Source organism: Thermobia domestica, chromosome 16, assembly GCF_964235325.1.
Source record: "Thermobia domestica chromosome 16, izTheDome1.hap1.1, whole genome shotgun sequence".
Lineage (NCBI taxonomy): Eukaryota > Metazoa > Arthropoda > Insecta > Zygentoma > Lepismatidae > Thermobia > Thermobia domestica.
In genome coordinates, this window is record NC_137469.1 from 60,303,531 (window position 1) to 60,331,165 (window position 27,635).

Here is a 27,635-nt window from a genome sequence, read left to right on the forward strand (position 1 = left end):
AAATCTGCAAGTTGCCTGCATGCTAGCGCCATTTATTAGCGCTACCTGCTAGCCAGCACATGTAACCAGCAATATCTGTTAGGGCGATTGTGAACTATTAGGAATTAGCGTCAGTGTTCGAAGTTTGAGGGAAAGTTCCCGAATCTAGGGAAATTTCGTAGGTAAATTTAGCGAAATGGGAAGAAAGGGATTTTTCTTGATATAATATGATAATCCAGGGAAAGTCTTGCGCTGACTGATTGACAAACTAAATGCTAACATTTTTCATTGTTTTTCAGAAATAAACCAATACAATAACAATAATGTGTGTATGCGTCTGTTCGAAGTAGCATAATTTGTACCTGTTGTTGGCTAGGTGTATTTGTGTCTATTTTTTGTATTAAAAAAACGAAGGAAAAGTAAAAAAGAATAGAAGCAAAAAGCAAATGAACGAAACAAATGTGGTTGGCACTTCCTTTAATGTAGCTAAATTAAAATTATTACATAATTTCTGTGATAAGAATTACACTTAACAAACGGGAAAATTATATAAGAAAAGGGAAAATGTTGTGTAAGACGGGAAATTTTCTTAGGGAAACCTAGGAACACTTAGCGTTTGACACGGATTTATACGTCCTCTTGTTATAGTAAGAACTGGAGAAATACGTATCTCAAATAGTGTTGCCAACAACCCCTGAAGAAAATAAGCTAGATGGCCTTCAGAAATAAGCTTTTTTACACAAAAATGGCCAGATTTTGAACTGTTGACCTACAACCCACATAGTAGATTTTAAACCCCTTTTTGGGTGTAGGATTATAAGAAAGTTACAGTAGAATTTGAAATGTTGAGTTTTATTCGCTGAAGACTAACAAGCAACATTCATGACTTTAAAGTTACAATAAAATCCATCAACAACTCATCTGATTCGTAAAAATCAACAACCATATTATCAGTTGAATTGAAATAAGTAATCATCGATGACGCCACAGCTAGCCGAGGCGCTGAAACTGGATGCACCATCGTTGGATTGTGGATTGGCTGTATTTGTATAGAGTGCCATTGTCCCAATTTTCAGTAGTACTTCTTTCTGCAGGTCAAGCCCTTACAAACACTTCTTATTTCTCCGTACACCCACATGAATGATCATGATTGCATTGAGTTTTCAAGCTAATTAGGTATCCTATTTGATAACTTTAATAAGCAGAAACAATCTCTGTGGCTTGAAGAAACGAGCAGTTTACTAAATTTGTATTAGAAAACTTTAATTATTGCAATTAAATGCGAAAATTAAAATAATTAAAAAGAGGCAAACGGAGCCGTTACGGGAGCGTCATTAAATTATTTCTAAGTCCATAAGTATTGTTAAGTAGTTGCAATTCTGTACGTGGGAGAGAGAGAAGAAGAATGAAAAAGAAATGTTCATTGCGTAATAGAACACACTGTGTCCAGAGAAATCAATTAATACGATAATAAATAATGACCAATAGGCTATTTTTTTTTAAATACACTTTATTTTCAAAGAAAAAGTATTGTTGGAATTAATTTAGCAGCTAATAAAAAATCCAAAATGGCAATATATATATATATATATATATATATATATATATATATATATATAATAAGCTATATTTAAGGCTATAAGCATTTTGTAGATTTGCATGGCTAATGCCTCTCCAAATAGGCTAGATTTAGCCGAAAATAGGCTGAATTGGCATCACTGATCTCAAATGAACGAAATATTTCTAACCAGTGTAAGAACAAACCACATAATATCGTCGTGCAACTACTTGGATTGTAGCCAACGGCTAAGAACCTAGAAGAAAACATTGATGTTTTAGAAGTATTAGAATTATTAATGACCTCGGTTAGATATTCATAGTAAAATCCTCCTATAGATGAATATAAAAATATACACATAACACTTTCCACCCATCATGTTTACAGCGCTGTGGAATTTCAGTCTGGTTGGAATGTTCTACAAAAATATGCATGAAATGTTTACTAGTACCAGCAACGTCATCTCGAGTTGTGCTTTGGAGGGAGGGAGGGCAAGGTTCTCCAAAAAGAAAGAAAAAAAATGAAAAGAAAAGATTCGCATTTTTCAGTAGTGTATCAGTATGCAATTGATTAAAACATATGTCTGTCTCAAACTTCCGCTGCACTATCCAAATAATGTCGAACTGCGTAATGTGATGTATGTCTCAAAAAACAGGCTATTAGACCAGCTAGACACTACGAGATAAATTCTAGGAAATATCTTAGGATTTATCTTTGGGAAAATGTTACGACATATCTCGTAGGAAATCCCACCCTTTTGTCCCATACATGTAAAGATTTTTCCTGTCTGACCGAATGACGTTTTTCAATGTTATGAAATAGTTATATTTAAAGAAGTACAAAATTGAATTCCTATGCTAACTACACTGCACATTCTCCCTAGGCGCTAAAAAAGAAAAAAAAGCATAAAAATCAGAAGGGTGTTGGTGTATTTTGGCGCACCACATTTTAAAAGATTTACAGGTAAAAATTCAATACTTTCAATGAAAAGACATATTTATAAAGAACAGATTTCTGCAAGCAATTGAGTTGAATACAAAATAATACACCTGTATTTTATGTTTACAAGTAGGGTTACTTGTGTAAAATCAATTTAAGTGTTTTACGACGGATAAAATAAGTGAGGGACAACGTTTAGCAGAAGGGATCCAGCTATTTTTTTCTAAGAAATGTTACAATTTCGGTAGTTTGTATTCACATTAGTTTAGTTTAGGTTATTTACAGTTAGGTTAAGTTATGTTAGGTTATATTAGTATAGGGATCCAGCATAATTTTCAAAAAATAAAATAAAATAAAATAAAATGATTGAACTTCACTTATTTCTATTAATATTAGGTTAGTTTAGTTTCATTAGATTAGATTTGGTTAGGTTGAGTTAGATCTAAGTACTTGCATTTTCCATTTCTCCTGTAAAATTTGTTTTCTTTTTCTTTTTTTTTTAACGTACTTCTGGACCCCTTCCGCGAAACATTTACGTAAGTGAGTGCATATGATAGATGACCGGTGATACTATTTTCCACAACCGGTGTATTTCTGCACAGTTTACAGAAGCTGTAATTTATGTTTACAAGTGGAGTGCAACTACCATGACACCATGACAAGTTTTTCAAACTCGTATCATTGCCAAAACCCACTCGTTTTCACTATTTTAGTGCCGCACCTGCTTCCTTCGGACGCACTCCCTCGGTTATTCTTGGGCCCCCGCTTCGCCCAGCCCTGACTCGATTGGATAGCATTAGTGCTTTTCAGCGGCCACCTAGCAAAGGTTGGTTTGTGTTTTGCGCTAGGTAGTTCCTATACTCTACATCTGGACACCGTATTTATACGCAAATCGTAAAAAAAAATCGTAGTTTTTCAACAATTGCCTTTCATGGTCCCCTTGAATTTTGTCTATGCCATGTCATATATTTTCATGTCTCTCAGCGGTAAAATCGTTTAGGAAACAATAAGAAGGAAATTAGTACCAAATTATAATTTTTCAACAATTATTTCGAGTTGTGCGCCAAGAGTAAACCTGGACGGTCAGAAGATAAATTAGCAAAACATACCTCATAAGTTATTTGTTTTCATTTGTTTTGTTTTCACTTTCTCTCACCTGATGTTGCTTAAATCGAAACCTTACCTTTTTTTTTTTTTTTTTTCGAAATAGAGCATGCCCTAAACAAGAGAAATCTCATAGGATCGTTCAGAACACAGGAAATGACATGCGATCTGATGCTATACACGTTGAGACTTCGACTCTAGGACAAATCGTAAGAGATTTCCTAGGATCTATCCTATAGTGTATAGCAGGTCTTATTAGACTTCCAAACTATATGCTATGCAAAATGTTGGAAGTCTTATAAAACAGGTATCCGTCTGTCACTCTTGTCTGTCGTCAGGTATCACAGCAACAGCGGTAAGAGATATCGAGAAGCTGTTTTTTGCAGTCGATTAACGTCCCAATAATAGGTTCCATCTCTTTCGTTGACCCTTTTATTCAAATCAGAAGGGGTAGAAATCAACCATTTCCAGTTTCAACGTTTGTCACCATAGAAGAAAAACGGTAATAGATAAGGAAAAATAGTTTTCGTTGAAATCGATTCAGCGTAACATGTGAACATACCATTACTATCCACAACACTATACCAAAACCGGATGTGGTTGAAATTTAGTAGTATTTCCGGTTTCAATACTGACTTATCTAGAGCAAAAACGGTAAAAGAAATCGAGAGATGATTTTTATTTTTGCGATGGATTCCAACTCCTCCCCAAACTCTTTCTTCAAATCAGAATTGGTAGAAATGAACCATTTCTGTGTGAACGTTGATCTATAGAATACAAATGGTAGTATAAGCATTTTTTTTCAGTCACTTCATAGTTTTAAGAGAATATATCATTACTAGCCCTATCCGCAACACTCTGCGGAAACCGGAAGTGGTTAGAATTTACTAGTACTTCCGGTTTTAATACTGCTTTTCATGGGCCAAAAACGGTAAGAAATATCTAGAGTCGGTTTTTTGCAATCGATTGACCGTCTTAAGAATATGTCCTATATTCTCCGTTAGTCTTCTATACAAAACGGAAGTAGTAGAAATTAACCATTTCCGGTTTCAACGTTGATCCCCATAAAACGAAGCAATAATAGATAGCGACAAACTTTTTATATATACAATCTCTTCGGTATCTTAACAGAACATACCATGACTACCCGCAACACTAACAAACCCGAAAATGGTAGAAATTTACCAGTACATCCGTCTCAGTACTTGTTTTCGTAGAGTTAAGAGTAATTACTAATAAGAAAGGAACTCGGTTAATAATAATAATAATAATAATAATAATAATAATAATAATAATAATAATAATAATAATAATAATAATAATAATAATAATGACTGAGGGACCCTGTTTATTCCCAGATGATATGAGTTTGCGATGATCATCTTATTCATGTGCTTTCTCCGTCTTACCCCAATTCTTTCATATTTCAAACTTAGAAGGTAGTTTATCTGGATTTGCAATATTCGGATAACGCGATCCGATAGTTTTGTGAGTTAGATGTTATCCTATCTTTCGAGACCTAATCCAGTTACCTTCATACCAAATTCAAAGAAATTAGCTATAGTTGTCCGTATGCTTGAGTGAAAAATTCGATTTCATTTGTAAGATAGTTAACTTAGATATTTGCTAAATCAGAGTGGAAATTTTATCTATTTTAGTATAGAATGTTTCGTTGTGTTTGTTATGATCCCCAGAGCTTCAGAGGCGCCCTTAATTGCTTTGAACATGGAACACAATGTTTGCTTTACAGCTTGTTTACGATCCGCAAACAGCTATAATGCAGTCGTTAGCTTCACTGTCATATAATCCTCCTTTAAAAATAAAACCGATCGTTCTTCCGTCACCCAATGACTGTTTCTATGAAATTCTGTGTTTCATCTTTTTCTCTCCTATTTATCTAAAACTTTGTTTCTGAAATCTGTATTGATTCAGGTGGGTTTCTGTGATGGTCACTACTCACTCTCGATCTCTTAATATTTCTTCATTCTCTTATATGAAGAACAAAATGTGCAGTTAAAATAATAGTAGTAATGGCGTTGTATAAGGAAGACATCTTTTAATATAAACTTCGGTTTATACTTTATTAGACTTCCAAGCTGAAATGTGAGAAGTTTTATATAACAACTTTGTCCGTCCGTTTCTTTTGTCTGTCGAATGATATCAGAACAAAAATGTAATAGATAGCGAGAAATATTCTTTTACATATCTACTGAAACTATAAGGAATACTGGTAGTGGCATGAAGTCCTTACACTTTCGGATTCCGTATTTATTTTCATACAGCAAAAACTGTAATAAATAGCAAAAGTCGGTTCTTGGAAATTAGGGATGGGCACAAATCGAATCGAGTTTCGAGCTGAGTCACTGTTTTTGAGGTCGAGTTTCGATTCGAGCCGAGTTTGATATAAGACTCGCTCGTTGGGCTCGTTTTAACTCGTTTTGAAATCATGGCTTGATTAGACTGAAAAAGCGAAACCCATGAGAAACGTAAACAGTAATGTGGACTACTTTTAGTGTTGATCACAAGAGGGTACACTGCTCGCTTCTCGTCTCGTCTCGATAACAGGACGACAGTAGATTTTTATGAGACAGCTTCAATGTCATGAGCACCAATATAAGTATATATTGTAGTTCTGACCATCAAGGCTGAGACCTGCACTGTCGAATTTTTGAGCCCAAGCAGAAACTCAACCCGGATAGTGATGTCAACTGGCACGGCTCGATTCAACTGAGCGAACAGCTCGAGCCGGCTCGATTGGGATGAGCCATCGCCTTGGCTGGGTTAAGGTGAGCCACCGTGCCTGCCTAGAGTGAAAACGGTAATAGGAGGCAATAAACGATTTGTTGATACGGATTCAGGACCCCAAAAATAGATACCACCTCAGCTCTTATTCGTCTATTGAAACCGGAAATAGTAAAAAGGTACAATTTTCGGTTTCAACATTGATTCCAAATACGGTAAAGCAGGTACCGAAGGAGATAGCAAGAAACTGCTTTTTGATATGAATTCAGTGTCCCCAAAACATATTTCATATCCGAACGTACCAGCGACTATAACCGGAAACGATACTAATACTTCCTACTTATGGTTTTAACATTGAACCCCAGTTTCGAAGTCTACGGCAATGTGAAACGAAAAGTAACTTGTCATTTTAAAGTTTACGTTCATACAATGCCGTGCCGTGGAAAATCAGCGCCCCCGTGCATATGAGTGAGGTCGATAGACCAACCTTGAAGCGGAAGAAAATTTTCAAAAATAATCCCTGGTTTCCCTTAATTTTGAACACTCTTTTTATTACTTTTTTTTCTTCCATTTTATGTATGCGCACATGCATTTTCCTAACATTAACATTTCTCTTCACTCTTTTCTTTCCTTTTTTTATTTTTTCCTCTCGAATTTTGCGTCCCCTTACTTCGGTACGAGTGTAGGACAAAATCCAAGCGGACAAAATCCAAGAGGACAAAATCCAAGCGGAGAAAATCCAAGAGGACAAAATCCAAGCTAAATTCTGTTAAGGCGGACAAAATCCAAGGAGCAGTATCATATGCGTAGCTGTGGTATGTGCCTGTGAACACCCTAATTAAATTGTATGTATGTTTCTTTCTTCTATTGCCATGCATTCTAAAGTTTTATCTGTAATTCTTCAATTTATTGAAATAATATGTCATTTACATTTAAAGAACTGAAAATCCAATAAAATATGTAAGATTGACACAGTAAGAGTGCAGATGAGTTTTAATTACTCATAAAATAGTCTGGTCACTGCTAGGACATGCCCAGGTGAATCCAATTTAGGGTGATTAGAAATATTTTAACTAAAAAGAGTATACTCGCATAAATTAACCAGAAAATGAAAGCACTAACTTGCTATATCAGAGATAACAAATAACAGCAAAGCAGCCCAGTCTTAAAAAGAATACACTTACTTAATTCTATTATATTTATTGAGAATTAAAGTAAAAATAAAATTAAAATGATATAATTTAGATAAAAAATACTTCTTTATCCTCAAAGTATTTACATCAGTTACACTTGTCAAAATAACCAATAATAGGTATATACATTTTCATTTAGTTTGTCTAGACACATTTTCACATTTCGATTTTCTAGATAACACTTTTACATTATTTAAGTCACACACATTATTACATTATTAAAAATACACACTACATATTTCACATTTTGATCATTTCTGACGAAAATTTGATTAGTATATCACAATTATTCATTTCAAAATATACATAAAACACTACCAACAAACAAATCAAGACTTCTGCATGACACCTCATAAGAATGGAATTAAAATACTCCAATGATTGGTCTCATAATAATACGCTGAGTGTCTTAAATGTATTATATTGTATATTATAAAATTGAGAAGAAAATACATACTTTTACAATGTATTTGTACACACATAATATTTTTACATATTTTCATATGGATGTGATAAGTAATTAAAGCTCATCTGCACTCTTACTGTGACAATCTTATATGCTTTATTGGATTTTCAGTTCTTTAAAAGTAAATGAAATGTTATTTCAATAAATTAAAGAATTACAGATAAAACTTTAGAATGTATGACAATTGAAGAAAGACACAAACATACAATTTAATTAGGGTGTTCACAGGCACATATTACAGCTGTGAACATGATACTGTTCCTTGGATTTTATCCGCTTGGATTTTGTCCGCCTTGTCAGAATTTAGCTTGGATTTTGTCCTCTTGGATTTTGTCCGCTTGGATTTTGTCCTCTTGGATTTTATCCGCTTGGATTTTGTCCGCGCCCCCTTCGGTACCCGGTATCGCTGCCCCTCCCACGGCACGGCACTACGTTCATGTATTTTTTTTTAAAAAATTAATATCAGTAAGAGTAATGGAATGGAAAACAGCATTTAATTATTTCTTGATGGTATTTATAAATTAAATGGTTAATTTTATCTACAATATACAGTAGCTTGTACCTGAAGATTCTTAAAACTCAGATAGAAAAGAAATAATGGGAGAGATGGGAGGAAATTTTGTTCCCTAATTTATTATTGGTCAGTGCTAGTAGGGAAAAATGAATAATAAGTTATAGAAAGGATGCATTATATATGTCAGAATTTGTCAATCCAGTAAATTTTATATTTTGGAGAAACGGAACATACTTTTCGGTATAATTAGATATTCCCAAGCTTGTTTTAATCTTATCGGCAACTCAAAAATGTTCTCAGAATTTTTGTAAGTTACAGTGAACACTAGTTCTGCACGATAGGATTATTAAATTAAACTTTTGGTTAAATAGAAAATATACAATGAACATAACAGTTTTCAAGGACATTAACTTGACTCCTACATGATATTAGTTAATTTCACTCAAATATCTTTCATTTCAACAACAGAGTTACGTAGATATTTCATGTAAAATAAAATGATCACTAAACGTATACTTGCTTAACTAATAGAAAATGTAGTTGATATATATATATAGTGTTAATGAACTATACCGACAAAGTTTTAAGAGGTGATTCCTCACATCAAAATGAGAGAAAAAGTTCAGATGGACCTATGGCGAAAAGTTCGTAGTTTCAGAGCTAGGGCTGTCCAAAATCTCGAAAAAGCCAAATTTCAAGAGGCCCTATTTCGAATTCGAGAGACTGTGTATGGTGGTCCTTAAACAGCATAAAGGAAGTCATGCATACGCAATCCAAAAGTGAATATTTAATTAATGTTCAATGGGTGTACAGATTATTCCCTACAGAGTGAAATTCCCAGACATGCCATCAACCGTATTTTGAGATATGCTCTAACTTTATGATTGGTCCACAGTAGACAAACAATAAGCCTTGAGAGCAGTGAACACGGAATCCTTTGGCACGATGTCGAAAGTGTTAAGGAGCGTCAGCAGCACGGTTTCTCGCACTCGGGAAAACGCATCGTGCAGTTTTCTTTCATGCTTATAAGTAAAGAAATCGTGAAATATACCGTGGCGAAATACATATCATCACACGTTATTCCGAACACAAATTAACATGGAGTTGCCAGTTCCTAACACTTTCGACTTCCCTCCGAAACATTGGATGTCCATTGTTATCAAGGTTTACCTCTTGCCTCGTTTGGACCCTTCTTGAAAACTCTAATGAAAACATATCTGAGAACTACACCCTGTAGGGAATACCCTCTACACCTACTGACGAATGATGAAATATGCACTTTTGGATTATGCATGCGTGGCTTCGTTTACGCGGATAAGAACCACCATCCACTGTCTCTCGAATTCGAAATAAGGCCTCTTGAAATTTGGGTTTTTCGCGATTTTGGACAGCCCTAGCTCTGAAACTATGCACTTTTCGCCATTAGCTTATAAAGATTTAGCGTGTTTCTCATTTCGAATGTTGTATTGATGATTTAGATAGGCCTGTAAACTTCAGAATTAAGAAAACGCATTAAAAAAAAAAAAAATCTTGTATATATTGAAATGTAAAATACTTTTCTTAAGCAACTTCTAGTATTATATATATGGAGAACAGGAGCAAAACTTGAACAATGAGATTTATATTTATTCAGTGTCGATACTGTCTAGACACGGTTTGTGGCTCAATGAATATATTTGAAATTCAATAATATAGATAAAATATGTAAAGAAATGTGTAATTTATAACATGCCGTGAGATCTTCGATATAAAACAGGATTGCTGAAAACTAGTACAATAAATCATTCTTACATAGCAGTTTGCCCTATTGTCATACTTTTCCAAATCTAAATAAGAATTTTTAGTACAGCTATGAAAGTAGTTCAATTTCTACAGGAAAAATAAAAACCTTGATTTTAAGTCGAAGTAGAGATTATACTTCATTTTAAACTGTACTACAGCTAACGTGCAAGTGTAACCAAACAATTATGGCACAGAAAGGCAGCAAACGAGATGATCCGTAAAATTTGCAGAGGAACTTGGGGCCGGTAATACTGATAAGAAAGATTTATTTTTCCCAGGTATATGAAATATTCCTTTTTCCCAGGTATATAGAAACACTTTTGCTTAGAGTGTAATTCATAAATTATATTTTCTATTTTGGGCACTAAATATTCGTGTACGAAACGTATCTAAGAGACTTTTTCACTTTTAATTTTACCCGTACGTAAGTACGTATAATTTAGTTGCCAATTGCGTTGAGAAAATTAAGAAGTTTTGAAGTCACTTGCCTCCAAGAATATGATTAGTCAAGAGATATTTTCTTCATTCATAAACCGTCTTCGGTGTTTACTATTAGGGTGCAAAATTTGAATATTCGCTCAGCTCAATAACTTATTCAAGGTTTCGATGCTGCAGGTTCCACCAACGCGTACCTACCTAATCCAGTCACTTGTTATCAACTTAAAGCAATCGCATCAGCTTTTAGATTTGTCATGTGTATTTCAGGTTTGCATACCTGTAAACATTTAAATCATTGCTAGGTATGAAAGGTAACATTTCAATTCAAAGAGGAAAGTGGGTATGCATGATCAGTGGCCATTTTATTAACCTATTTTTATGTAATAACTGTCTAGTTAGTCTTAAGAGACCCCATCACGGCGAAATTAAAGTACCGCTAATTTTACAGTAATTATGTGATATCTTCAAATAGATAAAAGATAATCTAAAAGTGGAACAAGAACTCGTTAGACAATATTATTTTACGTGAGATACCGTTATCACAACTCACTTATCTCCTTTCGATTTCCTGCCATGTAGAAAATCGGCATTTATTTTCGCGTTTATAAATGGATGCCAACGGAAGACTGCTAGGTGACTCCTGATAACGGTACCTCGTGAAAAATAATATTATCTAGTGCGCTCTTGTTCCACACTTCGATTATCTTTTATCTATTTGAAGATATCACATAATTACTGTAAAATTAACGATATTTTAATTTCGCAGTGATTAGACCTCTTAAAAGGTTGTGTTAGAACATACTATGGATGGGCAAAATTTTCCGGATTTCGGAAAAAAATTAAATTACGGATGTTTTCTGAATTCCGGAATTAGCCATCCCTAGGACATACACACGATAACTGTTGGGCGAAAGATAAATTTTAAATTCCGTTTTCTGTAGTAAATAACTAGAACGATATCTCGGCCGAGTTTGTTAATAGAGTCAATGCGTTAACATCTACACTTGTGGTAGTGACTACCGGTGGATATCTATATCACATTCATTAAAAATAAGTTTCGTGCTAATATGCAACCCTCAAAACATGTAAGTTACGAGTTGCGTAACATATAGGCGAAAGGATTTAGATTCGCTTAACCTTTATTATAAACTCAAGCCCATTTGTGTGACCCTTTTTACTCTCTTTGATAGAGTTTATTTTTTGCTAATCTCACTGTATAAATGGTAGAAATTGTTTGCTGTTTTCCATTTTATGTATGGAGATGCACATGCTGTTATTTACAGTTCGAGCGTCCAATGGCGGATGATTGGCAGGACCAGTTTATATCGAGTAGGAATGATGAAGCACTTAACGAGCTTCTGTTGGCAGCTCGCGTGTGAGAAACAGATGTTCATGACAAATATTTCTGTGGTCTCTCTTTTCAGGAAAATGGAGGAAAGATTGAGGATCTGACGTGCTTAAGTGGTGTACAGTTGTCACCACAATAAAATATGAAACAAGTTGTTAAAATAATTCCGGAAATTGTGTGTGTTTTAATCCTACATTTCTGGCTCTTTTTAAAGCAAGAGTTATTATGCCAGTATTCCATCATAGAGATTAGCATTCAGTGGAGTGGGGTTTGCAGACGGGGAACTTGGGAGAGAATATTTTGCTCACAGTGAGCAGTTGACATGACTTTTCGAGAATATACACTATGGCTACTGCATTTGTGTTTATAAGTAGAGATTCCAGATGAAGAAATGTGTTGTAATGTACGATAAAAATTAATTCAAAACGTGTGTTATTTGAGACTTATATAAATCTGACCTAAATATTTGCTATTAAAATTAATCGAATATTTTTCTGCTGTTAATCAAGTATTCGTTTCCAATATTTGAATAATTATTGGTTATCCAAATAATTGCTAGAACCTTAACAGAACTAACCTACATTAAATTTTGTAGCGTGACTTTAGTTTATTCGAAGTTTAGTGGCCGGACAACTTTTTTTAATTGGATGATATACGGCCATCACTTGGTTCTTAGTGTCACTATATTTATTTTTAGACCTGACTTCGGTACCTTTTAATTCATGTTGCCTCACGAAGTAACGCCAAAAATTTCTCATTTTAGAAGTGAAAAACCCAGGTACGAAAGGTTCCCAAACCAAATATTGGACTAAACGGGAACTTCTTCTTCTTCTTCTTTTGTCAATAATGTTTGGAGTGATTTGATGCAGCTTTCCACTCTTTCGTATCCTGAGCCAGACTTTTTATTTCCATGTACTTTTTCTTCCTTACATCTTGTATTATTGGTTTGACACAACTTTCTAATCTTCCCTATACTGAGCCAAACGTTTCATTTCGATGTATTTTTCCTTCCCTCATTTTGTATTATTGGTTTGACACAGCTTTTCGATCTTCTCTATCCTGAGCCAGACTTCATTTCCGGGTACTTTTTCGTCCCTGCATCTTGTATTATTGGTTTCACACAGTTTTCCACTCTTTCGTATCCTGAGCCAGACGTTTCATTTCTATGTACTTTTTTCTTCCCTACATCTTCTATTATTGGTTTGACACAGCTTTCCAATCTTCCCTATCGTAAGCCAGACTTTTCATTTCCATGTACTTTTTTCTTCCCTACATCTTGTAATTGGTTTGACACAGCTTTCCAATCTTCCCTATCCTGAGCCAGACTTTTCATTTCCATGTACTTTTTCTTCCCTATATCCAGTTACTGGTTTGACACAGTTTTCCAGTCTTCCCTATCCTGAGCCAGACTTTTTATTTTCATGTACTTTTTCTTCCGTATATCTTGTATTATTTGATTCGTATATTTCAATGGTGACCTTCCTCTAAGTATTTTTCCTACTGCCATTCCCTCCATAGGTAATATGGTAATCACTTCATCAGTAGCGTAGCGTGATATTCCGAAAGGGGGATGCCAAAGTTAGTCATTTCTGCGATATATTACTACTGCAAGCAGCAATACATAGCTATTCCGAATGGAAATATAGAGTTATACAAAATTTAGGAGGAAGCCCCCCTAATTGGAGGTCTAGTGGGGCATAGAGGAGCGAATGCGTGGATTACTTTAGAATTTAATAACCAATTGTCTCACAAGTAGACCTCACCACTTCGCCGTTGCGTTAGCAAAAGGAAACAACTACTGTCCTAATGTAGGATTGAATATAAGACACTGACAAAAATTTTAGCTGCTAATGAGCACTAGAAATATGGGAAAAACGAAATAGAAACATGAATGTGGGAAAGACAAGTACAATATAATTTGATAGTTGCAAGGCCGATATTTTTTCGAAATAGACGGAGGAACAATAGTTATGACTTCAACTATGTAAATCAAGTTAGGAGGGATGTTTCTATGGCATTCCGGATCATGACCGCCATCTTGAAATCCGCCATATTGGGTCGAAGTTAACTTTTTCAAATGGAAAGAGGGCCATATGAGGTGTCAAACAACAATGATTTTTTCCACCCAATCTCATACACTAATTAGTTTTTCCATATCTAGAACGGTTTACAACTTACAGTTCTTTGAATGTTGAAAAATTCGTTGTTTGTAGCAGATAACAGATAACTACAGTGGGAATCAACACAGCTCCAGAGACAACATTCTAACAGAACAAAATTACGGCAATGCAAGAAATGAAAATCCTCAGCATTCAAAAAGTGGTTCTGACCTCGCCACTTCGTGTGTGCGTTTGTACATTCAAACTGAAACTATAAGCAATAAGGGCAGCACGATGAAGAGAATAGCAATATTGGTTGCCAATGGCCTTCCTGGTCGTAGCAGCTACGGTATAAGGTAGGAGCTTAAGTGCATCGTGTACCATTCTACAGCGATAAACTCTTTGTAAGGAGACAAGTGCAGGAAATATATTATTCTCACTGTCGTGAACTTGGAAGTGTTTGAGAAATAGTTATTTCGTTTATTGCATTGTGCCTGTAATTCTATAAGGTGCGTGCGTGTGTGTGTGTGTTAGGGAGACTGTGTGCAGGCAACAAATATAGACTAAAAACGACACACCATGGCGTTAAATAAGGCACACATTATCATGTACCTCTTGCAGCAGTCGCAGATATTACGGTTCAAGAACAAAGCAACAAATATATCAGAACAGGAAAGAGTAATCGCAGATGACATAATTGGATTCCTAGCGGATGAAGAACTGGAATTCGAAATGGAATACACTCTGGATATTCTAGAGGAGGCACACCATGAGATAAACAATCAAGAAGCTAGTGTGGAAGCGGAAAGGGATAATCACACAACAGATTCCGAAGATGCCGACAGAACATCAAGTGTCCAAGAAACTACGTCAGACGCATCACTGCCATCAGCATCGAAACGCAGGAAAGGCGCTTCAATCTCGGTTGAGAAGACGAAACAAATTTATGACACAACATCCAAACCACGGTAAAAAGACAATATGTAACCGATTTCGCATTAGCAAGTGGACCTACGATCGTGTTTAGAAAAAAAAATAAAATAAAAATAAAGGACTATCATGCGAAGTCAAACGTTCCCTTTTACAGGAGGCATTGTACGTGCAGTTTATCCACGCACGAGAAGTAGTTTTCCAAACAGTATCAAACAGTGGTTTTCAGGGAATGACATCCCACGTTGCGCGTGATATTGGGTATTAACAGTTTAAAATCTCAGAGACCTGGCTGCTGAACTTCAAACCACATTATAATATCGGGCTATGGAAAGTGACAACCGTTAAAACGAGACTTCAACATGAGCGCCAGCCACACTTATTGCAGACTGCTAAAGAGTACGTTCACAGCATCAAACAGACGTTGCCTAATTTTTAGTTGAAATATGTCTAATGCTGACCAAAGTGGTTTTCAATTTGAAATGCATCGCCCGAGAACTTTGGATATAGACAAAAGGAAAATTGAGGCTCTTGCAATAAGTGTAAATGCTATGATACATTCCTATACAATCATGTCTTTAATTAATTTAAAGGCAGAGTTAGTTGGTAAGCTGTTCATTGTTCTCCAGGAAAAGAACGGACTAGTGTCTGTAACATTGCAGACTGTATTTAATAGGTTAGTGCAGAAACTTGGCAATATACATGTGACAGCATGAACATCTGGTAAAATGAGATTATATGAATTGCGAGAATGGTATGTGAATTGCTATTGGCCGAATACAGGGAGCAGGAATTCACTTATGCTGGATAGCTGAGAATTATTTAATAATGAAGAGGTGCGAAGTACAATAGCTCCACCTGGGAAATCAGTGGGAATGAGACAAATTCCAAAAGGTACCACCGGCATATTTCAACCTTTGAATGTATTTTTTTTAGACAATACAAAACATTGGCGTACCATATGTGATTATGCAATAAAGGACGAACATTTCCATTCAAAACTGCACGACAGATATACTATTGTCACTCTGCATTCCCTTGTGTACAATCAATTTCAGTTTTCTCGCTTCACAGGAAGGATTCAATAACCATTTTGTAAATCAGTATATATTGATGAGCCGATCTAATGGTTCGAGGTGCCGAAGAAGTACGCTTTCAATATTCCCGGCATTAACTTTAGTGATATTTGTGACGTTTCATTTTTTATTAGGTGCTTATGGTGCTCTGCAAAATTCTGTTTTCACCATTTTATGAATGCTGATGACTTGCATTTCTTGCATTGCCGTAATTTTGTCCAGTAAGAATGCTATCTCTGGAGCTATGTCCATTGTCACTGCAACTATCTGTTATCTGCTACAAACAACGAATTTTTCAACATTCAAAGAACTGTAAGTTGTAAACCGTTCTAGATATGGACAAACTAATTAGTGTATGCGATTGAATGGAAAAAAATCATTGTTGTTTGATACCTCACATGGCCCTCTTTCCATTTGAAAAAGTTGACGTCGATCCAATATGGCTGATTTCAAGATCTGAAATGCCATTAAAACATCCCTCCTAATTCGATTTACATAGTTGAAGTCATAACTATTGTTTCTCCATCTATTTCGAAAAAATATCGGTCTTGCAACTATCAAACTATATTGTACTTGCCTTTGCGCATTCATGTTTCTATTTCGTTTTTCCCATATTTCTAGTGCTCATTAGCAGCTAAAATTTTTGTCAATATCTTATATTCAACCCTACTCTAGGAGAGTGGTTGTTTCCTTTTGCTAACGCAACGGCGAAGTGGTGAGGTCTACTTGTCAGCTCCTTCTTGCCACTACCGTTGTGACGAGAAAACTAGGCTCCACTTTTGTATGAACCTTGTCCAGTATCGTTCCCTTCATTTCTTTCTCGCGGGCAGCTTTTTTCTCCACATACCACACGTCAATCTAGTTCTTTCCAATATATATATATATATATATATATATATATATATATATATATATATATATATATATATATATATATATATATATCGCCCCTAGAAATTTGTCATCTTGGGTCCGGAACTCAGACGCCCGTTCGTGAATATGGGCCTGAGTGTATATATCATTTGAAGATGTAAATACAAAGCACTTAAACCAACTCTGGGGGCCTGTTTCTGTATCCAGATACTGAAGTCAAGGGCGCAAATCTGTCTTCAACGTTCGTGGGATGAGTAAGACTGTTCCTATAATCCTTTCTTTTTTTAACGATGTTCAAAATATTTATGAAGTTGAAAAAAATGCTGTGGAGGATTAGGGGAGCAGAGTTGTCTATAACATCGGCAGGAGAGCACATTTTAAGGCTTATTGTGGGGGGAGGAGAGAAGAGACTCATATTACAGTAGATAAATCAGATTTCTGAGGTAAACCTGTTGTACGCGTATATTATATACCAAATGATGTAGATGAAATAGTGGTACATATCATTATTACAACTCAGTGCCGTGAGCACATTCTGAAATTTGAATATATGCATAATAATAATTGTCATGTTTCTACTTACGCATCCACAATGATCCACATTAAAATTTTAGGACATTTGTTTTATAACAATACAAATAATGACTTCCCCAGAACTATGAAAGAAAATCAATCAGGCCTATATTTGGCGCAACAATACTTTTATCTGAGCAAAATTATGATTACCATAATAGCATTATAGGAATTGTTACAGGAATTAAACAAATAGTTGAAAATAGGCTACTAATAATTAATGACAATGAAATATTAAAGAATACGATTCTTTTTTAAAAATGAAACAAGTCAAAGGACATCAGTTTCCTTTGTGGCAGTCGGATAGAAATCATCATCATCACAATCTCAAATCGGATTATTGGGGGGGACAAGATTGTAGGGAACATGTTCCCCTTATGTCCCCGAGATTTGTGCCAGTGACTGAAGGGCCCTGGCACAATCTTTGCGAGTGACGGGGAGTGGTGGCTCTCTTGTCCTACCAGATCAGTGACCGTAATTCTACAGAATGCTTTAAATTTATGCCTGTGTCTGTGAGCTCCTTTAGGATGAAGATTACAATTACGATGCATTTAGTTACGATTAAGGCATAACTATTTTAATACTATTATTTACATAACCGGCATGCTTCAAAAATGCGTTGAACTAACCATTTCCGTTTTGTTCTATATCCTTTATATTAGGGCTCGTACGTTCTGTACAGAAACTATAGCTTAGTTCAAAATATATACAGTTGGAAATACTTGAATATGCCAGCGTATATCTAAAGCAAATATTGGGTTGCAAGGGATGAGGAGAAGTGAGAAGGGAAGTATTGCGCATGCGCATTCAACAGAAAGCAGACGAAAACCCCAATGCTTTCAGTAGGCCTGGAAGCCCGAGTAAAATAGCATACGACAGGAGGAAAGACAGAAAATGTGCATCTGAGCGACGCGCATGCGTAGGTTCCTCTTGTCAAAGTAAGTCGAGAGAGCGCGCCAGAAGATTGCAGTGGAAATAATTGTGATAATTACAAGCAAACAATTTATATATAATGAAATACGTACTTTTTCTTATTAACAGGGGATGCCGGGCATACCGGCGTTCCCTTAAGCTACGCCGCTGCACTTCATATCTCATAATATGTCCAATTATCCTATCACTTCTTTTCGAAGTATTCTTCAGTATGCTCTTTTTTTCTCCTACTCTTTCCAATACTGTTACATTTGGTTCCTAATCCACATGTCTAATTTTCGACATCCCTCTATAGCTTCTCATTTCGAAGACTTACGTTCTCCATTCTGGATTCTACATTTTGTTTGTATTTAATACCGCTTAGCAAGACTGTCCGTGGCTTTTGATTGATTATTTTAACAAAAGAAACACTGACCAAAGCTTCAAACCCATTATATTTTAAACTATAATATGTAACGGTTACGGATATCTAACATATCCTTCCTCATACACTATAGAACATAAATGAAAATATAGACATATATATAGTCATTGTTATGAACATTTTTTTTAAATTCTTTTAACAGGCATATATATATATATATATATATATATATATATATATATAGTCACTGTTATGAAAAAGTTTAAATTCTATTTGCTGAGGCCTTCAGCCAATTCCTTAAGTCTCCGTGTTCACTTTCCAACCAATCACGTTCCGCCATTTTTGGTTTTTATAAGGGCCTTTTTTATTTTCTTCCTGTCCACGCTATCCAAACTTCCTTGCCCTAATTCATTAATATGTAAGCCCCCTGTCCAGTTCATCAGTTTATTTCTTCCTACCTTCTTTATCCAATCTGCGTCTTTCCACTTCCTTATTATCATTCTTTTCTCCATCTTCAATACTTCCGTCTTATACCAATTAATTCTGTGATTGTCTCCTTAACATGTTTGTATATAGCATTGGTATCTTTCTTCCTCCTCACATCATCTTTATGTTGTTTTATTCTTTCTTTCATTCTCTTTCCTGTCTCTCCTATATATGACGTCGCAGTCCCCACACCATACCCTGTAGATGACTTCTTCTTCCTCTTCATTAATCTTTTTGGTGCCTTTTCTATTCTTCTTCTTTATTGATCTTAATAAACTTTCATCACTCTTTCTATAAGTTCTGACCTCTCCTTTATTCAGTAACTTCTTCAATTTCTCCATTCTGAATTCTACATTATTATTATCTAGGAGAAAGTTTATTATCTAGGAGAAAGTATATGGCTATAGAATGTCTTATAGAACGACTGTATCTGTCCGTCAACAGGTATCAGAGTAGGAACGGTAACATATTACGAGAAATTGTTTGATCGGCGTCCCAAGAACTAGTTACATTTCCGTCCGTACTTTATATTCCAACCGAAAGTGCTAGAGATGTTATTGCAAGGTTGATCATCATAGAGAGAGAGAGAGAGAAAAAAAGCGAAAGATAGCCAGAAATGGTTTTCTGATATGTTCTCAGGGATGAACCGACCCCTTCTGCATGACTTAAAAATCTTACAGAATAAGGGAAGAACAACAAATTAGTGGTTTTCGAGTATTTTGATCTTAATTGATAGAGAGTTCATATTCTTATTATTTTCTTTAGTCAACTGTCTGTAAGTTAATGTCAGATGTGTCCCTTTCATTTTCGGACTGAACATCCGGCACTGACTTGAATTTACCCAGCTATAAACTGAATTAAAGTGTAGTTAACATATATTTTTACATGTTACTGGCTTATAGTTTGGATTTAAAATGAAAGATGAGATAGCGCATTAAACGTTCGTTGTATTATTTCAATTTATGCGACATTTCAATTGATCATTATTGATATAAATGTGAGATTTGGGAATTGTTCATGTTGTTTATTCCGATGTATCTGTTGATAAATTAGATTATCTTTACTCAGTCTCTCTCTGTCTGTCTGTCTCTCTCTCTCGTATGCACTTGGATGAGCAGTTTTCTGCAGACTCAGAAATTGCGCTCACAGTTGGAAAATAAAAATTCATAAATCACTGCACATAAAAGCCAAATGTGCAAATTCTGGAGTAAAATATGCGTATACATATATACTGTTAAACCAGCAAAATAAACTGGTGCCTGATATTCGTTGAATTTTGAATCAAAAATATAAAATGAACATAAATACTGCCACATTACTTACTTTTTTTTTTTTTTTTTAATTTTTGCTGACGTATTTCCCCCTTCCTTTTCCATGCACACGAATTCTCTCTATGTCTCTTTTGTTCCTATATTATTATCATTTTTATAATGCCATAATGCGGGTTCGTTCATGCATTTTTATGATAGCCAAAAAAGCTTTCACGTAGAAAATTAAGTATTTCGATAGCTCATTTTGTGGTCATTCGTGCGAACTGCGTTGTTGTTTTTTTAACAATAGCGTTTATTAGGTGCATTGCTAATGTTGATAAATCGTTACTCGAAAAATTCGTGTTCAATATTGTGGATGAAAGCTTTGTTTTTTTGTAAAACTGTTCTCTTGTTTAGTGGTTTTTTTTTTTTTTTTTTTTTCAATTTTAAAATTACGTTTGACATATCTAAATATATGCAAATGTTATGGTTTTGACGTATATTTCAAGATATAACTCATGTCAGAATAATGAAGATGTTTCATTAGGGAATCGATATGTATCAATGTTATGTAGTATTAAGTGCACCATTGGTTTCTTTTTTATATGATATGCGACTGTAAGAGATATTGATCTGCAATTGTACCGTATTTTGTATTAGTTGGTGTGTGAGATTAGTATTATAACGGATTAATGTTTGACACTTGCGACATTGTATGCTCTTTTCTCAGATTCCAAATGCTACCTAATGATAGATTGTCTGACTGTACAGGGTGCTTCGAAAAGTCCATATGTATTGATAAAATCATACTACAAAAATGGGATAAATTGCAAAATACTCACAAAATCTTCAAGTTTTAGCTATACTATTACAGAAGCTCTATGTGTCCACCAGCATCTAGACGGTAGCTCCGCTCAAACGTTTGTCGAATTGTTTCCACCATTTCATTGGAAATGCGAGGTCGACCTGGACTCTTACCTTTGCACAAGCATCCTGTCTCTTAAAATTGGCGATACCAACGACGAATGTTTTTGGGTGCAAGCAGATCAGTGCCAAAACATCGACGAAAAGCACGCTGAACCGAAATCACTGACTCAAGTCTTTGCAGACTGCAACATCAAAACGCCTTCTGTTGAGCGGACACCATCTTACTTCTGACTGACTGCAAACTGAGAAGACACATTGACTGAGATCTAACGGTGATTTTCTGAAACTTTAGGTCACGCCCATTCAAACAACATTCATTTCCTTGCCGGCACGTCTCATATTCCGTAATTGTTACCGTCCAAAATCAGGACATTCTTTTTGAAACACGGTGTATGTTAAGAAGTAATTTTAGGATTAAAATTAGGACAATTAACAGTGAATACATATATATATATAGTTAACATTGCTATTTACTGTTTTTCCGGAATAAAGTAATGAGTTCCCAAAGCTGCTTATTAGTTTGTTCTTATTTAATTTACTTTTGAGTACGAAAGTGACACACAAGATATTTTTCGCCATTTTTGGTAGTATTTAAAATTGTTGTTTGTATTTAAAATTTGTGTAAGATGTTAATTTGCAAAATCAGCTCCTACTAACAACTCATATTTTTGGATTGTTATAGGCTCGTGGCCCTAGTGGAATCCCGCTTCCATCGTGGCTCGTATTTAATCCCGATGCAGCGGTATTTGAAGGAGTTCCCAGTACAGAAGACATTGGGGAGCACTACATAACAGTAAAAGCCTTCAGCACTCAGAGCCTATACGATTTTGCCAAAGATGTCTTTTCCATCGATGTTGTGGCTCCGGATGGCCTATCTCAGGTCTCCAATGCCAAGAAGACTTCAGATTCTAAAAAGAATAAGAAGGTAAGGGGATGCCAGTAATCGAAAAAAAAAAATAGTAGAAAAAGAGTGTGTTTCATAGGTATCAAGATTTTTTTTTCTGTAGATTGTGTTCAAGAGAGAGGAAGAAGAGTTAAAGGTAAGGTACAATTAAAAATAAAAGTTCATCTGTAACTCATTAATACGTTTCTCAAACGAGCTGAAGCGAATTGGTACTTGTCAATCTGACATACCGAGGGCTCCCAGAAACTGACAGTCCCAAATTTTATTCTGGTGTTACAGAAAGGATTAAATGCAAAACGTAAATTTTTCATAGAGTATCAGCGATTTTTAGTCCAGAAATATGGGAGCCCTAGGTTATCAGTAGTAAATTAAGATGTCAAAAATCACTGCGCTTATAATAAACTAAAAATAAACTCTACTGTATTGACGTATATCTAAGCAAATGTTTTCTATTCAACCACTGAACTGAAAGCAATACATTGTAATTAGTTGAAGTTTCATTCTCAAAGGAGAAGCACTTTCAAAAGCTAGACGAAGGATTCACCAGCCCGATCATGGATAAAATACTATAAAATTCAGATATGAAATGGGGCTCAACAAAAATTAAAATAGTCTTCAACCGCTTTAAAGATTTAACGTATATTTAAGCCTGCCATACGTCCCGTAAAAAAAAACGGGACAGTCCCGATTTTGGGCCCGAGTATCCCGCGTCCTCGTAAATTTAGTCGGGACAGGCAAATGTCCCGTATTTTAATTCCGTCCCATTTCCGCTATCAATGTCAACTTATTCGAAAAGTGAAGAATCAAAAATTCTGACATCGACTGGGAATCCTCTAATTAGTGAATGAACAATAAGCTGTAACATGTAACAGTTTCGAGCAAATATCACACCACTCTCTCCGATTTGATAGAGAGCAAGCCAATAGGCTCGCAGCTTAAAGTTGCAAGTCCGTTAACAGTGAGTGAAGGGGACATGCAATCTTTGATAAAGTGCATGAGCTGAGCTGTCGTTGATAATACATTACAACTGAAGTGTTTAAAGTTTTTATCTACCAGAATCACTAAACTGAATTGCACGTTTTCTTGCAATTTGAAGTATCTGTTTCTGAAAGCAACGAAGTTGAACTATGAAGCTGACTGCAAAATTTGGGATGCTATTTTTCTATTGCACTTAGTGGAAACTCTGACACTCTTCAACACACACGCAAAGAAAGCAAACATAAGATGGCTTTTATCTCTAGAAGCGCAGGGAAGATGAGTGACTTCTTCTCCAGCCATTAGATAAGGTAACAAGAATTATAAATAATCATTTTGAGAGGCTGGGGCTCAGAATTGTGCTTTGGTCTAGGGCTTAGAAATAAGTAAATCCGATCCTGACCTGACAGTTACACACGACGCAAGAAGAAAAGTACAGCTAAGATTTTATAAGATTAAACTGACAAACGTAATTATGTCAAATACAACCATATAAATAAATATTGCTAGACGCGCAAAGAATATTAAAGGTATATTGTATTACTGATTTAAATAAAACGAGATTATTTGCATATATTTTTTCAGTAGAATATTTTTGTAAGATATCATCTTGAATTTTTAAGGCGATTCTTTTGTAGTTGAAATTTAAATATTTTAAATTAATTAATTAAATATCTCCGTACAATTAATTGTAGGGAACGAAGAGAGAAAAGTAGCTGCAGCCACTGACGTAACTAAGGGGGGCAAATGAGTCTTTCGTCCCGGGCGCTGGATTGAGGGGGCGCAAAATTGGGAAAATATTTTTTTCACTATAAGGCAAAGAAAGGAATTGTAGCAAACTAAAGATCATAAAAAAAATTACCTCAGAAACTTAACAGGACAACAACGTCTCACCAACCTTAGGATCATATCCATAGAGCATAAGTTAGCTTCAAAGCTATCTTTTGAGGATATTGTAAAAACCTTTGCAGCCAAAAGAGCCCACAAAGTTAAATTTTAGTTCAAGCTTTTTGTGTTTTCATTTAACTAACTAAGAGATTTCCAAAATGTCCGAGTATAATACTCGAGACAACAGCTTGACTGTTTGTCATAATTAAATATTCTATTCTAAAGCAACGGACTGCTGGTTGATTCTACACAATGCACATCCCGATATAATTCCAAAAAACATTGTGATTTCCTGTTATTATGATAAGACTATAAGAATATGTCAAACACGCTACTTTCAGATCATTTGACAATCAAATACTAATTAGTTTGGTGTTTTATTTTGTACTAAAAATTAAATTAGGTACTGCAATTTAGAAATAAAGTTTTACCACTTGAAGAAAAAATGGAATAAGAGAATTATTGTGTGATACCAATATCAGGTGTAGTCCGGGAGCGTTTTGGTTTGGTTGGTCATCGGGGAGCTGTAAGGTGAGTTCTTGTTCCGGACGATAACTAGCATGGTTGCGTCTCTGGCTACAGCTTAGGGAACTTTCGCCTATTATAGTGTTGTTCATAACTATAGCTACAGTTCATTGGATTGTGTTGGAAAGTTTGGGAAGGGAAGATCAAACGTGTCCCGTATTTTCATGAAAAAAATATGGCAGGCTTACGTATATATCTCTCCGAATAATTCAGTGTAAAAATCTGACTCCTATGGAAGAGAAAATATGCTAAAAACGTTGAATTAAATATTTTTTCAAAAAAGAAAGAAAATAAATATGATTTTGAAAATTCCTGTCATATTTCCGTGTGTTAAAAAAGGAAAATATGGTTATTTTAACTTTTTTATGTATAAAAAGGATAGAAACTCCATACATCTTTTTTTTCATAGTTGAAACAAAGACGTCACGAACCGTGCTCATAAAACAGCTTATCAGAAAATAGGAAATATTCACACAACATAACACAAAGAAAATAAACCATGTCTTTCGCTAAATGCTTCATCAAATATAAAGACTTTATAGCTATATATATATATATATATATATATATATATATATATATATATATATATATGTGTGTGTGTGTGTGTGTGTGTGTGTGTGTGTGTGTGTGTGTGTGTGTGTGTGTGTGAAATGGAGGGATGAAAATTGAAATGAATTATTTCAGTTTAACGTCCCACGATTGTGCCTTTTAGGCTAAGTGAGACGATGATTAAAACAAATGAAAGACGATAAAGGTGTTGGTGGAATGAGAATATGGTAGGAAACGGAAGTACCCCGAGAAAAGCCACGGACCCGGTTGTCCACCACAAGCTTACTTTTATCGAACCAGGAACCCCACGCACCAGAGGTAAGCGCTCTACCAGTGAACCACCATGTCCCCGGGGGTGGGATATAGAAGTAACTGTGAATATAGTATGACGGCATACTGGATATTATTATAAGGAAGATTGTTAAATAACATCAGAAAAATAATATAGATTCAAAATATTCGAAAATGCTTACCGGTTCAATTTTCTATTAAGTTCTTTTGAAAAAATAAGTTTTCAGACAATTCAAGAGAGAGAAAAAAAGTGTAGTGATTAGAGATCGAAATAATCTCTGATATATTACATCTTTTACTGTAAACTAGTAAATACTCCTTCGTAATGTTTATTTCCACTCTTTCGTAATGTATTAGTACTCTAAACATTATGCTTTACATTACTGCAAATATGATTACTAAGACCGTTTTGTTTTAATATATTCATTCAATTGATAATTTTATGACTAATATTTTTTTATGTCCTATATTTCTAGTAGGGTGACCAGAAGGCAATAATTAAAAAGCCGGACACATTAACTTAGAAAGCCGGACTTTATGAATTTGTAGACCTTTTCCCCATATATGACAATTCTATTCATTAATTACGTTTAGGCATCTTTGGCTCGAGTAAGCTGCAGATCTTTCGCTGTCAACTCTCACGCGCTCCAAGGTGTATATGACACTGTCACACCTCTTTTCTAAAACAATTGAAGGCTTATGAAACAGATGGATATTTATAATTGATATAGCCTGGGCAGGGTTGCAAATCTAATGGTTTTCCTACCAAATCTTGAAACTCTAAACTTTTCTTACTTTACAACTTACAAAAATGTATTGATAACAATTTGCAAATTCTGAAATGTGTGAGACTGGAGTCATCAGAATAATGGAAAGTTAAACATTTATAATGAGACAACTGGAAAGCAGGACAAAAGGACGTCCGGCTCGACTACTAAGCCGGACACGGGACAGGATCTCCAAAAGCAGGACATGTGGCCACCCTAGTCTAGAGTGGCTATATGTACTGTCTTTTAAGAGTATTATACTCGTTTGGAGGTTCAGATACCCTATGTTCTGTGTGCGTGTGTTATATCAAACTGATTTGGTATAAAAGCATTCAAGACTAAAGTTATTATGAATCGCTTTTTGTGATATCAAAGAAATTCATCATCTTAACAGAAACAATGGATTAACGTTTCATTCTTGCAATCGCATTCAGGTCAGGAAGTAATAAATTCAAACGTGTCAAAACTAAAGAAATATTATCTCCTTATTGTTTGTTGATTGAATTGCAGTTTAGTGCAGTGTGTCTTTCAGCACCGAGGCTATACTTTAAAATATAATCCGTCCGAACAAGCTGAATGTGTTCAAATTTTTCAAGACTTTATCACCGGGAATCCAACTACGGATCCCATACACCAAAGGCGCGCACTAGCCACTAGACCAGCAGGAAGTGCTAGCTTATCTGTTAGGCCGCGTGATCATGTTATGTATCGCTTTCATGACGATGCAATATCAGTAGTGTACTGGTATCCCTGTTTAATAAAACATAATGTACGAGCTATGGTTATACATTCTTCTTATACTCCTTTTAGTTAAAATATTTCTGGTCACCTTATGTAAATAATTACCACTATTCTGATAAAACATGCATATCCGTATCATGTTTAACCAATGTCTTTTTCCTTTTCATTTTCCGGTTTTGTTTTGTTTGTATTTTCTCAATACACAAAGGAAACTAGTTTGATACAATTTTTCCCACTTTAAAAACAGATAGACAAAATTTCCAAGTCTCTTTATAATAATGCTTTCAGAAATCTGTCAAACTGTTCTTCCGAGATTTGTACCTTCAAAATCTGTGTGTTAATTCAACGCTTGCAGTTTCTGATCTGCTATATGAATAGCCACAGTTGATTTTGCAATAGTTTATGTCATGGTTCCGTT

At 35.1% G+C, this 27,635-nt stretch overlaps 1 protein-coding gene across 1 annotated transcript in view; it reads left to right on the top strand.

Moving 5' to 3' along the window:
* Positions 1-27,635, top strand: part of Dg (Dystroglycan) — a 406,462-nt gene that overhangs the window by 334,859 nt on the left and 43,968 nt on the right. The window contains exon 5 of the mRNA XM_081742426.1: positions 22,257-22,499. Coding sequence (XP_081598552.1) covers positions 22,257-22,499 — 243 coding nt within the window. The remainder of the gene's footprint in view (positions 1-22,256; positions 22,500-27,635) is intronic.